Genomic DNA, 17,603 nt, shown 5'->3' on the forward strand with positions numbered 1-17,603 from the left:
AAAACTGTTCTTGGGCTGTTGGTTGCCTTTGCTCCATTCTCTTTTAACATGATGCTATGTTAAGATATGTCTTTGCTACATTGTGTGGCAGTGTACAGGATGGGAACACTGTCATGCTGAAAAATGAAGCCAGTGATTGAAGTTTTCAGTCAGAAGTTTTCCAGTTAGTAGTGGATGATGGATCAAAATATGTATATTACAATATATACGCTCTGTCATTTGTAGGCTGAGTGCAGGCAGGAGTGGTAAAATGGAGGACCCAAAGTGCAGACTCCAGAGACAAACATGAACTCAAACAGAACAAAACTAAGACTCCAAATCACTTACACAGGCAGCCAGAACACACAGCATCTATGATGGTAGATCATGACACACAGAGAAACACAGGGCTTAAATACACAGAGGGAGCAATCAGGGAATGGGAAACAGGAGGGAAACACAGCTGGGGCAAATCAGGCCTAACGAGACAGGGGAAGCAAAACCAGATACATTAACATAAGACATGGACCTTCAAAGTAAAACAGGAAACATTACACAGATCCTATAACCCATAAGGCAAAGCTAGAATATAATGAAATAAACAAAATCAAAGAACCAAAAAACACAAAACACTGGGTCGACGACCCACGCACCCTAACACTAATTGTCTATTTTTGATAACATTTTTTAAAAAGCATAGTTAACCCAAGTGTACATGAATATAAGTACCTGTATAACCTTAAAAGTGCCAACTGGTCAGTAGTTACTAACGTCTCCATTAACAACTATTTTCTGTCAAGGGCGTTACTGATATAGCACTGACACAGTGTAAGTTGAAAACTTTCCATGTTGTAGAAAAAAAGAAAAATTCTCTTTGAGCGAGCACTTTGTGCAAACACTAAAAATGAATTATTTGCTATTAATTAATGGCTAAATACAGATTTTGAGAAAAGCAAATAATCTAAGAGAAAATAAAACACAGAGAAGTGAAGCTCTGCCTACAATAAATTATAAATGCTATACTGTACCAGTGGCACATATTGTGATTTTAATTGAATACATTAATTATAAGAGTCAACAAACCAAGTAAATCATTATGGTTTATTAGCCAGATTATTAACTTTACATATTATATATAGAAAGCCAAACTATAAATCTAAACTTATATATTCAATTTTTGAAAATGTTAGAGATGTTGTTTTTAATATATAGTAGCATGGTTATGTCATTTTTTTATTCATCCCAATTATTATTATTATTATTATTATTATTATTATTATTATTATTATTATTATAGGGTTGTTTGAGATGTCTCCAGATAAATTAAGGTATACTGAAACTCCTATTTGTAATCTAAAGGGGGTGAAGAAAAGACTCCTCTTTGCCTGCAGGGAGTTTTAGGGGAGAATGTTTGGGTCATATGTGCTACAGTGTGTGACTCAAAAGCTTACACTCTAACAAAAAGACAATTGATTTCAGCTCTGAGGCAAATCTCTTGCAGTGTTCTGAATAGGATATCTGAGAAGTTCGAAATCCTCTCAGCTCAACACAAGCAGAGAGGAAAACACAGCTGGGGGCACTTTGTTACAATTGCACTATTCTGCAGAAATATAGCATTCACAGAATTTCCAACACAGTGTATACAGTTGTGGCCAGAAGTTTATCAACAGTCATCATGGACATGATTGTTCTGACCTGTTCTTTATCCAAGGTGCAATGATTATACAGCATCAATCTTAAATCACTTTAAAAAGCACGGCTCAGATATATAGATACACTCACTTTAATCTTTTAATAAGTGGTGCTGAAGGTTTTACAATGTCTTCACATGGCCAAGGCCCATTAACTTCTCATTAGTGAGCACGATTGACTACAACTGGTAGTTTCTCTTTGTTGTTTGACAGCACTCATTGAATTGAATAATACTCTGAACAATGGGAAAGTTGGGAAAGAACTCAGTGAAGATCTAAGAAAGAGAAATGTAGATTAGCACAAGTTGGGAAAGTCTCTTGGAGGCATTTCTGAATGACTAACGATTCCAAAATGATCAGTTCAAACAACTGTACATAAGTACGAGTTCTACAAGATAAATCACCACTTTGACAAAGTCTGGAAAAATTGGCAAAGAAAATAATTTTGAATGCTCAGTAAGCATCTGTGCTCAAGTTTGCCAGGAACTGGTAACCAGTGGAACACCAGCGTGACTGTCCACAGTGAAGTGAGTTTTAAATCGCCGTTAACTAAGAAGGTTCCAAGCAAGAAAGTAGCCTTTGCTGCCAAAATCAACATCTTCAAACTTAATTGAAATTTGAAGTTGCCTACATGGACAAAACAATTACATTGTGGGGAAAAGTTTCTTGGTTAGACAAGATAAAGACTGAGCTATTTGACCACAATAACAAGAGGTATATTTGGAGGAGTAAAGATGGAGCTTTCAAACATAATAACACTTTGCCAGCTGTTTAGCATGGCGGTGGTAGCATCGTACCCTGGGGCTATTTCGTTGTCAGTGGTGCTGGAATATTGCACAAAGCAGAATAATTAAGAAGGAGGACTACCTCCAAATTCTTCAACTTCATCTCACATCAAGAGCCAAACAGTCAGGCTTTCAGCACAACTGAATGCTTCAACAGCTCAAACACACATTGGTTTTGGTCAGAGCAGGCAAACATTAAACTTTAGGAATGGTCTCCCCAAACCACTCAACCCTCTTGAAAACATGGTCTATGCTGGGTCAAAGCCAGGAAACCAACAAATTTAAATCACGTTGGCCAAGAAGAGTGGGGAAATATCCAGCAAGAGTCATGCTAGAATTTTGTTAATGGCTACCAAGCATCTAGTTGAGGTGCAACTTTCTAAGGTACATGTAACCAAATATTAGTGGGGTTGTAAAATTTTACTTAAGCTTGTATATATGCTTTTGAACCCGTGTAGATTGGAGAAAACACAAAATAAATTCAAACTTGTGCACCAAATTCTTGTTTTTTAAAATAATTAAAGATATATAAGATGTAAAGTTCTGATTGCAACTATAAACAAGAACATGTACTAAATTGTTAATAATAAAAGATGATATTAACTAAGAGTAAAACAGCACTTGAAAGTGTCTGTGCAAAACTGTAACTACAGCATGCAATAATGAAATGCAGGTATAGCTCAGGGTATCATTGCACACAAAAACACTCCCCCTGGTCACACTCCATGTATCCTGCTTCTTTGGGTCTTTATGAGGCCTTTAACGGGGTTTATTAAAATCTCTCTGAAATGAAGAACTGCAATGAGGCGTTTATTGAGGGATGTTCTCTACTGTAAAGGTTAATAAGTTACTGCCACATGATTATGCATCTTGTATTATGAAAAGTCTCTATGTAACAACCCACTAAAGTCTGACTGTGGGATTTATTTAATATTTTATTTTTTGCCTATATTTGGTTGCATCTCTGTGTCTGTAAATGTTTCTATGCAAAACCAAATGGAGAATTTGGTATTTTAATTTTAACTGAAAACAAAGTATGTATAACTCCTCTACTAAACACACAAATGCAACTCCATTGTGCTTCTGTCTCAAGTTGATAAAGTTGATAATGTGGTCAATGACAAACTTACTTTTACTTACATTTAATGGTTACAGAACTTGATTTTAAAAGAGATTCACTCCACCTTATCTAAATGTAACCTTTCAAGATGAGCGTACATGCAAACATTTGCCTGCGTTTTCACACTGATTTATAGTTCACTGCACTTCTTGTCTCTCAACACTCATACAAAGACAGCTCTATAAGAGTCATGTCATGTAATCTTTGAGATGTTTTAGGATTTAAGACACATTTGCTCATGAAAAGAGAGTTTAATTTGACTTTATATGAAAAATTTGAGATTATGTTGCCTTTGACTATATGCCCTGCCACTTATTCTCAAGCGTGAAATTGAATATGTGCTGATTTAATTTGAAATATTAATATTTCTGAACAAACTGTTTCTGTTCTATTTGGATAATATTAGCTTAGTATATAAACTAAATAATTTCAGGTACATTTGAATTTAGCAGTCACAGAGTTTTGAGGTTTTTTTATTCTAAATAAACCCTGTCAGTAATAATCAACTTCTGGGTATGTCTCTAGAAATATGTTTTGTAGGTGCTTTTTTATGCTCCAGTGATTTAGAGGTTGACACACTCCTTGTTGAGTGATTCACCAAAAACAGACAAACAAAAATTCTTCTGAAATTGGTGAGGTGGGTCAAACTCCAGCAAATGTCCAAAGAAAAACTTTTAAAGACTTTCAGAAGGCCTACTCAAAACCGCTTGAAAAACAAACAAGTCTGGCTCATCGGAAACAAAATATTTTTTAAAAAATGAGGAGTTGCTAAATTGTGCACAGTACTGTACATCATTTCTGACTTGTCGAGTCATACGGTCGTGGCAGGTACAGTACAGAAACAGACTCTCTAGCTTTGACTACTTTTATCACTGCATGTGCATATCAGATTTGCATCTAGGTATGTAACCCTTGAAGTCCTCTCCTCTTCTGCAGTAGCTATATTGTATTTAGATTATTAAGTGTAATATTATTATTGTTGGATACTAAGATTTATAGAGCACTGCATTTTCCCAGTGCTGCTTGTCCTGTGCGCTCTCCAGGAGCACCATCATGCACAGTATGTCTGGGACGTGAAATGGCTATAACATGCTTATTATTTCCCTTGACAACACATATAGGTATCACAGTACAAAAACTTCTATCAGTATAGTTCGTATGATTCTAAGCATAATGCAATCTCACCTCCATGGTAGAGATTCATGGAAATGTTAGGTTGCCAATTAATCTAACCACATGGATGATAATCTGCACTTTTAAACACGTTTAAAGAGACAGTAGTTCATTTTGATAGATGTTTCCTGTTTGACACTGTCATAGAGATAGAAGTCCATTCTGGTAGATACTTTCTGCTAAAAAGAATAAGAACCCCATTTCTTTTTCTTAATCACATTTAGAAGTTGTAGTTTTAACTGACAGAATGACCTACCCTACTTTTAAAAACATAATTAAAGGAAGCTTGTCAGCTTCTCACTCTTACTGTATGTGACCTTGGTAGCTTCTAGATAATGTCTTTCAAAAGTTGTTTGTTATAAGTAAGAGGCTTAGTTCATCTGCCTTACTCTAGGAACAGGTTCTTCCATATTTCCATGTTCCATATGAACAGACATCACTCAAACTTACCGTAAGACACAAGAGTAAAGGCCCACATCTTGAAGGTCAGCGGGTCTGAACCAAATTGCGTCCTCCTCCTTGCTCATGCGCACGCCATCAAAAGAGATGGGCTCCTCAAAGTCACTGTGGCCAAGGCCAGAGCTGCGGTACCACATGAGGCTAAGGCCCACACTCTGTGCCTGGCTGTAGTTGGCTCGGATGTAACCATAGAACAGTGCGCATTTTATCCGTACCGGCTCACCCTGAAGGACCCGGTACTTCAGATAGTCCACTGACCAGTCTGTACAGCCATCCACTACAAAGAAGCAGAAAGAGAAGGAACAAGACATGCATCGTTACCAAAGTGAATTTATAAAATGAGTCATAAAATCATAAATCATGCATAAGCATTAGTTTGCTGCAATTCCAGTATGCAGTATATTCAAAGATATATTATGCAACAACAAAGCAACACATCGGTATTTTGCATTCTCACATTGCTTTAGGACAGGAGGAAAGATTGCTGGGTCATAAACAACAATGTCCTGTGTGTATTTTGAAACACTCCCTCAAATAGCTCTATTAGTAATGAGACAATAAGCTATGTATACACTATGCAAGTATACCGTTATTTCATTGTGTATGCTGAATAGATAGTCATATAGCAGAGGACTTTTAGCTCCATAGTGTGTGTGTGTATGTTTGTGTTTTTTGAAGATTGCAATTAAATTTGTTACGTCAGTGCTTACGTCAGTGCTAGACAACTCTTCCCTCCTTACCTGATATGTTGACATTTCTCATCCAGGGCATATGTGCTACGATGCCCTCTGCAAAGGAAGCTTTGACTATCTCATATAACCACTGTGACATTTGGAATTAACCATAAAATATCTTCATAAATGATGTCACGCACCTTCAAGTGCTGTGGGTGCACCACAGCTCCAGTGCAACACAGTGCAAGGCTAGCTTGTTGTTGGGAATAAGCCCTTCAACAGGTTTTGTGCCTTGTCCAGCAGTTCTACAGCTCTGCTATCTGACTAAGTTTTTGTATATAGTGCAGTTCAGAAGAAAACAGTTTTAAAATTAAACCTAACATGTGCAGCACAGATGAGAACTGGGCCTTAAAGCCTTATCTATGAAACGTATAGGGCAACTCAACTCGCAACAAAATCAAAGAAACTGGCAGGGCCTACCAGGCACGCTGGTCTGTTCTACTTCTGGCAAGCACATCTCTCCTAGTTCCCAAGCTACTGGATTTTAACCTATGGCCAGCTATCTGTCTCTGACTAATTAGGTAACATTTGTTTATCCAGCAGGTGTATATTTGAAAGCATGTGTGTGCATGTGTAACAAGAGACTGAGAGAAAGAGACAGAGAGAAGTAGTGATGGTGTGGTGAGATAAAGTAATAAGAACCCTGCTGCGTGCCAGTCTGTGAGTGATACGGAGCCTCACAGGGACAGCTATGCTTGTAATTAATACTCTTAATTACCAGGGAAGTAATGTGTGTCTTTCTGTGGGTGCGCTCGTGTGTGTGTGTAGGTGTGTGTGTGTTTTTATGAGTGTGCATTCCCTATACGAATGGTTGTCTGCCTAATTATGTCAGTAATTAGCAGCGTGCTTAGCTACAAATGTGTGTGCACTTACGTACATTTGAATGTGAGAGAATTAGAAGGTGTGTGCATGGAATAAAATGTGAAGCCCTGTCTAATTATCACTCTGCCCACATGCCCTAATACATGCAAACAGGCATAACTGTACTTTCACATGTGTTTACCTACACACCTCAGAACTTCAGACTTGATTACTTTAACTGTCAAGCATCTTAATGATGAGCACAGTTAAGGTTACACAAAATCTTTTTGTTGAAGATTTCGATACACTATTAGATACTTTAATAATTCTAAAAAGCCACAAGACATTATAATTAAAAAAAACAATACAAACCTCAGAGAAAAACTAAACAATGGGGTGAATTTCCTCTACATTTGTTATGACATAAATACCCTTCCACAGAAGTAGAAAGTAAATCTTCTCCCTTCTCTGAATATCAATCTACTAATCAACAGGGACAACAGAGGCTTCATTTATCCTTTTTTATGCACCCTCTACACCTCTAATGGATATGACCTCTGCATTGCTCTCACAATATCCATTTCTGCCCCCTGTGCCACAACAAAAACTGTTTACTCTAACAAGCTTGCCTGAATGAAGCAATGAAAGAAAACACTTTTTTCAGAAGCTCCATGCCTGTCTTTTCCTTTCACCGTGCAGACCTGAGCTGTCTGAGAAACAAACTCCACATGCATAAAAGTATGTATATGTAAACACACACACGCACACACACACACACACACACACACACACACACACACACACACACACACACACACACACACAGGAGACCTTTCATTCCTTACAGACATCCCAATGGGAGTTGTCTAATGCGGTGGCCTTTTGTGGGGGAAACCATATTTACGTCTGAGACTCAAAACGGTTTTATCAACTCAATTAGAGGCTGACATTTCCCACATCCCCACGCTGGGCCGGAAAATCAATGCTTCCCGCTGGAGGAATACTGCAGTCCCCACCTCTCACTCTCTCACACTGACAGCACCACACATATCTACACGCACATACAGAAGCTCTCTCTTTTCTTCACTGCTCCTCTGGGACATCGTGCATTTGTACTGATTCTGTTCGGCCACTCTTAAACAAGCCCATACTGTAAAGGGTCTTTCCATATGGACACATTCCCACATGACTGTCAGTCTGAAGAAAGGTGGCCTCTGCACCTCCTTTACTGCAGTACCACGAGCTGCAGTACTCCCTTACTGGCTAGTGCTAGTGTGCTGCTGTTGCCCTAGCACTACTACAGCACATGATATAGAGGTTATAGGTATGGCTGGTGCAAGAAAATAGCAAGGGGGAGGGATGTCAAGCTGTGGGATGTGTGTCGTGTATGTGTGTGGGTCTCAAAGAAACCTTATTACATTCTGTGTTGAGGTCCAGACCTGTCCGTCTTCATGTGACACTAAAGCAAGGCAATAAATACAGACCCCTGAGCTAGAATAAATTTACTGGCACTCATGCATACACACTCGTGGAGCCACACAAACAAGCAAACGCACACTTGGAAACCAAACCCAACCTCCTAACATAAAATCACAGATTGGGCTACGTCCAACCCGAGTCAACTCCTGCTTTGTTTCTCCCATAATCAAATTCCTGTGATTCTTTCACAACATCATATGCCTCCAGTGGGCTTCCATGTCTCTCACTCGCTCTCACATTGCTCTCAGTTATCAGATTCGCTTCTCTCATCACTACCTGCTCTCTTAATGAAGTGTAATTATCAAACGTTAGGTGGGCGGCAGGGTTCTTGCAGGCCAGGAAGACATTCAGTGATCATATGTGGATAAGGATACTTAATAACTTTCTGTCTTTCTTTTCTCTTTCTCATTTTCTCAGTTTACACCCACTCCACATGGATGACTCTATTTCCTATCTCCCTATGCCCCTATGACTTGTAGCTTGGCCCGCTCGTGTTTCCTCCTCCACTGGCGATTTGGGACTTTTTTTTCTTTATAACAATAAATAATTGCTTCGTTGTTTAACCGGTGACTGAAAAGGGAAACAGATGACCAACAAAGTCTCCTAAATTCACCTTTATCTAAGGATAATTATGAACTACAGTATCTCTCGATGGCTTTCAGGCCCTACAAAAGTTTGTGTGTGTGTGTCTGTTTGTGTGTGTGGAGGGGGGTGGGGGGTGTAATGGTGCATAATCTATAATAAAACATCCACTATTCTATAAACCATCCATAAGCTTTCTTCAAATGACTTAAATCTACTGTGTTGCACACATTACTACTATAAGTCCTTTATATTCAGCTAATGGAATGAATAAATATACAGAGCAGTAAATATAGAGAAACCATTCACACATTAGTCTTTAAAATGGGCTTAGGTACCAATCACAATGTGTCCTTTAGGCTCATTACTGGGCCTTAATTCTCCATCTCCCCATCTAGCCTCCAGATTATTTAATCAAGGAACAATATAGTCAACCACTACCCGAGTCTTAACCTGTAGTGATAGAATCCCAGCTGTCTCTGTAAATCACTGACTTTGTCTTTTTAGCCAACTGTTCCTCTGCGTGTTCCTGAATGTGCCCTGAATCTGAATGCTTCTTCCAGGCTTGCCAGCCTTGAATCAGAGGTAGGTTAACATTGGATCTCCACATAAATAAAAAGCCCATAATGAGGGACATACTGTGTTGGAGGGATGACATAAATGTATAACCCAAGTAATAGCAAGATATTTGCAGTTATTATCGTCCTTATGTACACCTGCATGAATATGATTGGAAGTAATAAGTCAGATAATAGCTGAGAGCTGTGAGTAAGTGTGTTTGTAAAGTATGAATGCAGGAGCTGGTGCCAGTACACTAATGCAGTCAGTGCTCTGCTTAAAATAACACAGTCTTTTTTAACGTTGTTATGTGTGATGTTTGCTCTGATTCTTTGCTATAAAAATGTACTCTAAGAACTCTTATAGGTAGGGGACCCACATCAACCAGGTCTGCATATGTTAACTGCCAGCTGATTCAACTCAGAAACTCAGCAATGAGCAAAATTAGCTTCTGCCATCTGTCTTAATTATTTGGTATTTACAGAACAAGAACATCTTAAAATAATGCAGCTTGGTTTTGTTTTGATCCTTCACTGTTGCAGTGAAACAAGCTACTTTCTAACAGCACCTCACACAGCCTCAGTTGGCATTTGCAGTACATATTGCAGTACACACCTCTCCTATTTCTGTGAATAATACAAAATTCTAAGTTTTATAAATTTGTTTGTCGGAAACTATTCCAACGTGAGCTAATTTTGCAACCTGCAATTACAAAAAGATAATTTATACTGAAACCTTTGCAATTATGCAATTGAGGCCAGTACCTATAGACCCAGTGTCAACATTTTTAAACATCCAGTTGTGCAACCACTAAACACACACGGTTCCTATTATTTGTAGGAAAATCCGTCCTTATCCCTCTCCTGCTAGAACTCCAGAAAAACCTCCAGCATGGACAAATAACGTGATGTCTGCTTTTTTTTTTTTTTTTTTTCGCTTATCTCTCCCCCTTGTGTTGTGCCACTCTGTACTTCTCTGTCTCTAAATCGTTCTCTTTCACTAACAGTTTACCATTGTTCATTTATATGCAAATGTGAAGAAATACTGATAATTTCTCTCCTAAGATGGCGAACTGCATTTGCTCTGAAAAAAGTTAGATGAACATCACTCTTCTTTGAATAAATCTGCCTCTGTGCTCTTTCTGTCGCAACTGAATAAAAAAAAAAAAACAGTTGCAACAACAAAGATTTAATTTTAAATAAATAATCTTCTAAATTGCATATAAGGCATTGTCAACCTGTTATACACTCATTTACAGACTTCCAAAAGTCTTTCAAAATGTGAGTAATGTTCACTGGGTTCTTTCTTGAACTCCCTGACTGTAGCTAATCATTAGCAGGAGTTTTATGGGTAATGTACACATACACTAGTTGTATGTCAAAATAAATACATCACTACATTTAACTATTGGGAGTGAAGAAAATCATCATGCGACTACACACGAAGGAAAGGAATACCCAAACTGCTGGCCTGCCGTAGAAATATGCAACATTTCGATTGCTTTCATGCCTCCTTTTGTTTAGATTCTTCCAACTGTGTGAAACTGTGCACATATGCAGTATATTATTATATCGAAAGACTGATTATGTAGAAGAAGATACAAGAAGAGGGATAAACAAACAAGTGATGGGTTGTAATGTGTTTCCACAAAACTTCCAGCTGATCCAAACTCACGGTCCCCATTGCCTCTGTTATATTAGCCCAAATTTGTATGTTTGAGCAGAAAGTTAGAATGAAGTATTAAATAAGTAATTTACTTCAGATTAGGATCTTTTAAAGTCTCAATGTTTTTGCTGAAGCTGGTAGGAGGAGGACATCAGAAAATACTCTGAGTTGGGTAAAAGCGACAGATGCATGCCAGTTTTCTAGAAACAACAGGAAGTAAGCTATTCCATTTCAGACACAATTTACCTTGTTTACTTTTCACAGAATTATAGACCATAAATAATTAGAATTAGAATTTCATAAAACGATGAAGAAAATGTTTTCACTGTTAGTCAATCTATACCAACTGGTTGTTGTTTTTAAACCCCTTTAATCACTCTCAGCGTATGTCACATCCAGGTTTTCTTCTATCATTAATCTCCTTTATGTTTCATCAACTCTATGATTTTTCCACACTCCATCATTTAACTTGTATAAAGTTGCTACTGGGTACCAGAGAAATTGTGCTATCATCTTCCTAACTGGCTGCACCATTAGGTTCCACTTTTCGTGGACGACTCTGTAACCAATCGCAAAGAGAACTGCATGATTCACATGTTTGCGGCCACTGAACTGTGCAGCACTTAACTGATAATGATACTGAAAAAGTTAAGAAAAAAAAACAAAACGATCACCACTATCACAACTGTCCAGTTTCTTCAAATAAATATCACTACAATTCCTGATTATGTTACAAATACTGCCTTGGATCTGCAGTAACAAATGGTTCACACTTACATTTTTTTCTTATTTCATGGTTTTCAATGTTTAAGGTTTATATTTATATGTTATAACTTATTTAGCTCATTAGATTTAGAAAATGGGAATTTTTTTTTTAACAAACATTGGAGTCTGAACATTGGAGTCTCTTTTCAAAACCACCTTAAGACTGTAAATGGCCACCATTATTGCAAACCAACCTTATGTAACCTTATATGTGACTCTGAGATAATGACCTTCCTTAATCTCTGCTGTAATATCTGAAAGCTACTATCCATTATTTGTTATTGAATTACATTTTTTCTGTGTTATTTTATACGGTTACTGTTCTGTGGAAAATTGAATACACGTTATCACAAGCATAACAGATCATCCCCAGTAAACTGAGACAATTACACACATTAATGGACTGCTAAAAAGTGATCACACCTATACTTCACATGTGTCTTCACATAAGCCTAAGCAAAATATAATACTGTATGTGAAATACACTGGCTGTACCATTTTTCTGCAGCTTATTTCAGTAGTTTTTTTCTCCATGTGATAATATTTGCAGTGCTTGCTCTGTAAAATATGATGTAATACACAGCAGTGCAGCATTAAACTACTGAAGCTTCACCTGAGGACCACAGGAAGAATACAGGGAAGATAGTGAAATTAAGTAAATCTAATTTATAACAGTAGATGTTTGCATTTGCATTTATATTAGCAGAGATGTTTCAAAGGCAAGATGGATTTTTGAGAGATAAACAAAAAATAAGATCCTCAAAAATGAGATTTACCCCACAGAATCTGCTCCGAAAGAAACGGCACGCAAATACATCTGTTGATTAAATAATGACAGTAGGCTAGAATCTGAAAGTAAACACACCTACAGTATTCATTAATGTATCAAAAGTGTTTTATGGGTGAATCACAGAAACTTTCAAGTTTGCCTGAAGGTGAGTCCTGTTTCTATTGTTCATACAGAAACCAGGGTGGGTTTGTTGCCCTTGACCAAGTTCAGCACAGCTCACTCAGATCCTTTTAATAACTCTCCAATTGACTTCAAATTAACCAGAACCCTTTATAGAACAGAAATTTCCCCTGTTGTGTGCAAAAGGGTGTCACTGAGACATTAGCTTTTTGACTTTCCTCTCTCTCTCTCGCTCTCTCCCGCTCTCGCCTTTCCTCTCTCATCCTTTCTTCCTTTCTCTTGATGATAAAGGGGCTCTTTTTAAGGAGAACAGAAAGCTTGTCAGGATTTGGCCAGCTGGAGAAAGTCATTTGAGGCCCAAATTGATGTGGCCGGGACTCTCAATAGTATCTCTCCAATAGTGGGGGCAGGATAGAGGGAGATGTGGTGGCCGGGACATTGTTCCTCGTAAATGGCTCTTTATTTCATAGGCGAACTTGGGAAATGAGCAGCACCGTTCACGGTTTCTGCTGGGGAAGGACGGCCATGCGTAAAATAGAACACTAAGAAACAGGAGGCCCTAATATCTTAACAACTAAAAAGTCGGTGGCTCTCCTACATCATGTGCAGTTTTACTGGCAATGAGAGCACATGCAAATAAAGTCCCTATAAGATATAAAGTCAAGGCTGTGTGTGAACACCATCCATCATGCTGACAGCCCACATGGACATGAATCCATACACAGGCTGACTGACTGAGCCAGGTCCCTTGGACCATAACTTGGAAAAAAGGCCAAGGAAGAGAAGCACTTCAAATAACACAATCCTCAAATGCAAAGCTTGTGTGCAGACTTGTTTTTTTTTCCTTCTGTGGGGCAGTCTTTGTGTTTGTCTATGCAGGTGTCAGTCTGCAGTGTTGTATTAAAATGGCAGTTATTTCTTCGCTCTCTGTCTCTGTGTGTGTATGTGTATGTGTGTGCCGGCGCTCTCCATTGTGCAGCTGTGATCCATGTGATTCAGGCTGAGCTGTCACTCTGCTAATCTTCCCCAGTAGAAATACAGCTTGGAAAATGTCATCTGAACATTCCGAATTGTGTTTACACTCGCTGCAGGTTCCATCGCTTCTAATTTGACAAGTCATTATCACCCATGCTCCTCTCCCTCTTCCCTCTTCCCTCTTGCGGCCCGAGACACAAAAATAAAGAGGAGGTGGAAGAACGGAGGGAGGAAAAACAAGGCAATAAATTCCACTCACAGACAAACAACTGTGCTCTTTGTAATCAGTTAATACAAAAACCTTAGCTAAAATGGTGAGCATTATTGTTATTTTCAGTCATTTACATCAGCTACTCGGCTTCAGATCTGTGTTAACTTCACATCATTCCCTAAGGCCTGTTTATATTTATACAATGCAAAAACTAGACAGAAAGCCCTGACGGAGAAGTTTCTTGGCTGTCTCGTAAAAAAGAAGCAGCTGGTGGATATGTGCGCTGGGAAAAGCACATGGCTTTCCACACCCTCAGGCCCACAGCAAAGCTAGCTTTGACAAGGGCTGCACAATGGGAATTCAGTATTAAAGAAAACAAGGTTAAAAGCCTCATACAGCAAGTCCTAGAAATAAAACAAGAAAATACGTTGTTATTCCAACACCCCATATGAGCAATGCATCATCTGACGTCTCTATCAACAGGACAGGCTTTCAAAGATACAAATGTTCTGAGCTTACTGCTACCTTTAGGGAAATGACTACACATATACTGCAGCTCTAGATCTTAAACTCCCATCAATTGTATAGTGATGTCTAGGTTAGATAATAAATCTGCAAACAGAACTGTAGAGCCCCCTCCTCCCTTTTCCAAAAACTTTGTGAATCTGGGTTAGACATGTCTCTAGACATTTTGTACACCATTGGACTTTGTATCCTCCGGCTGTGTGAAGCAGCATTTGTTGAGACCTCTATTACCGGAAGGAGGGAGCTGGGGTGGAGGCCAACAAAATCCACAGACATCCCCACTACTAACTGAGAGATGTTAACTGTGCCTATACTTGAAGATAAGCTCTTCAGTGTAGATTTGTACTCCAGTCATGTGCACGAGGTAATCTAAAGCAGATCACAGAGTACAGCCTTCGTGGCCACTGTACCAGTCTTACTCGGTTGTCAAGTTGCGTTACTCAGGTGTGCTTATTAAATTTTGGGCCACTTGTGGCTACAACATGGCATAAATAACAAATCAAAACACTAAATAGCATGATAATTATGGAGGAGTAATAAATGTGATGTTAAATCAAGGTGACAGCAGAAGAACTGACAATGACAGAGCAGGTGGGAGAGGAAAGGAAGCAATGATCCATCCATCCATCCATCTGTAAGTCTGTCCAGTCGTAAAGAGACATCTCCAGTGAGAGCTGGCACTCGGGGCCACGGGAGTTAATGACACACTGCCTTAAGCCTAGATCCAGGCACTGTTCCTCTGACAAACTTATACGAACACAAGAGCTGAAATTATTTTAACGTAAACGTGTGTATTTCACCATCAAAAGACAGAAGCTTGCCATATAGTGCTGTTATGCTACAAGAGCAAGGTCTATACACCATCAGCCAATAGCATCTGATGCTGGTTGTTGACTGATGGCACAAAGTAGAACAAGTCAATAGAAACCTGTTATTGATATCATCACTCCTGCTGAAGTGTGATCAGCGCTCTGTCTGCACATGCCCTTAAATATTTACCCCTGTTTAATCTTCTGTCCTCTCTGCCCCCAACTTTCGATCTACTCCTCATGCTAAGATATGATGCCTCACTGCAGCCTGTCCTCCTACCATGTTTTTCTCCCCCAACTATATTGAAATTACACCTCTTGGATTTACCCATCACCAAGCCCCTTTGATCAATGTTTTTTTTGGCTCTGCTTAACATTGGAAATATACCGGCATATGATATTCTCTCAGTTTTTCACAATTACTACTAGTTCCCTGGTTAACCCCCACCTTTCCTGAGTTGTAGTTAGTCATTTAAATTAATATGTTTGCTGAAAAGAGCACACAACAAAAATTCCAAGTCACAATACAAAGCCAGCAAAAAGTCATCATGTGCTGAAGATAAAAGAACATTTTCAATTAAGATGAGTATGAAGCTTGGTTCATTAATAATGCAAAAATCATTACCCCAATTATCTTAGCGTCCCAGTTTAAAGACACCGTATACGTGCGTGTGTGTTTGCTTGCCCGTTTGTCTAGTGTGTAAGTAAAATGGATTTCTTAAGTGAGCTAAAGCCAAAGATGTGTTCCTTTTAATGACCACAAGAAAAAAGAAAAGAACTATAACTTTTACAAAACCCGTGCAAGCATATACATCCAGAGAGTGCTTTCAGGTGCACCTGTATGCATGCACAGCACAAAGGGAATGACAAAGACAGAGACTAGCGACAGAGATAGGAGCGACCGCTTGATGCGTTCCTCTAAAATATTTATGCAGCTGGAGATTTGTGTCCCTGATTCTGTGTCCAATTAAGTGGGTTTTTTTTCCTCCAAATGGATGGGAATTAGATAGGAAAGTCTATGAGAAACACCATGCAGTAAATGCATATACAATAAGAATAAATGCTCATGAATGGAATGCAATCCAATACAACAAAATCATGCCCCTTTCTTTGCTTCTTGCCTTGACTGCCCTGACATTACGAATTACTGCATCCATTTAATGCAACAGCAGACTCCCAACATTAACCTGCTAGCCAGAAGTGAAAGCAATCCCATTCACGTTTCAAACTTCTGAATTATTCAGTGGCTTGCCAATAAGGAGTGGTGCTTGTGAGGATTGGGCTTTTGGGTGTTCACTTCCACGACAAATGACACAGATGCTAACATGCATCGCTCCCTAGTGACACTCACACATTAGTCTCATGAACTTAATATCCAGAAAAAATAGTAGAGTGATTTATGAGGACTTCACAGATGAAATCACTGACACAAATTAACAGAAATGATACTGACTAACAAAATGTGGATTCGTCTTCGCTCTGTCTCTGAGCTGCCTGCTCTCCCTCGGCCTGGAGAGTAGGGAGGGCAGTGGCTCTGCGCGAGCTTTAAATAGGAATTAGCAGCATTTCATTGTGATAGTGATTGAGTATGGGTCCCTGGGGTGGGTCTACTCATTGTTACCAGGCCTTGTAAATCTACAGTAATCCTCTCAGTGGAGGAGAAAAACAAACACACACACAAATATTATACATATACACATGCATATAAACGTGTATGCACATGTATGCTTATTATTCACTGGCAGAACAATATATGCATAAAAAGTATCTGCTGGCACTCAAACCCAGTACTTTTAAGGATGGAATGTCAATGAAAACAATCATATCCCCCCTCAAGATTTTCCGAGAACGATTTAAAAAACTTTGTTGCAGAGACACTGGTTCCTTATACGAACTACTGCCCAAGCTGCTTACTCCTCTAACATTTGTCCTCCGCCCACTCAATCACCCACACAGACCCACGGACACATGGTTGGGAAGACACAGCGAGAGTGCAAAAACTAGCTCACAGCTTGCTGACTCTTGCTCTTGAAACCTTCCCACAGTCAGGGTTCACCTGTCCTCGCACTTTACATATTTTCAAATCTCGCACCATTTTGTGAACTTCACTTGGCCATGCACAAATTAACCCTAGTCAAGACTATTAAGCATTTCAGACTAAGCTGGAGAGGCTAGAAGAGGCAGCTGAGTGTGGTCCTTGTTCAAAGAAGATGTCACTTTAAGAGGTACAAAAACCCTTTTAATTAATTCTTAGAGGTTTGGACATGCAATGATTATTCCAAGTTTAACTACTAAATTCCTCAGGTATACCACCTTAAATCACGTTGGAACCTTGTGATGGTGAAGTGACTCGTGTCACTAGTGAATTTTGTCATTTTAAAT

The 17,603-nt window shown here is 38.9% G+C and overlaps 1 protein-coding gene across 7 annotated transcripts in view; it reads right to left on the minus strand.

The window, feature by feature from the left end:
* Window positions 1-17,603, minus strand: part of il1rapl1a (interleukin 1 receptor accessory protein-like 1a) — a 184,522-nt gene that overhangs the window by 108,101 nt on the left and 58,818 nt on the right. For all 7 annotated transcript variants that reach the window (XM_084954857.1, XM_084954856.1, XM_084954855.1 and 4 more), the window contains one exon: window positions 5,199-5,484. In XM_084954857.1, the coding sequence (XP_084810983.1) occupies window positions 5,199-5,484 (286 nt within the window). The remainder of the gene's footprint in view (window positions 1-5,198; window positions 5,485-17,603) is intronic.

This window comes from Perissodus microlepis, chromosome 16 (genome assembly GCF_051167445.1).
Source record: "Perissodus microlepis isolate ML-2025 ecotype Zambia chromosome 16, ASM5116744v1, whole genome shotgun sequence".
NCBI lineage: Eukaryota > Metazoa > Chordata > Actinopteri > Cichliformes > Cichlidae > Perissodus > Perissodus microlepis.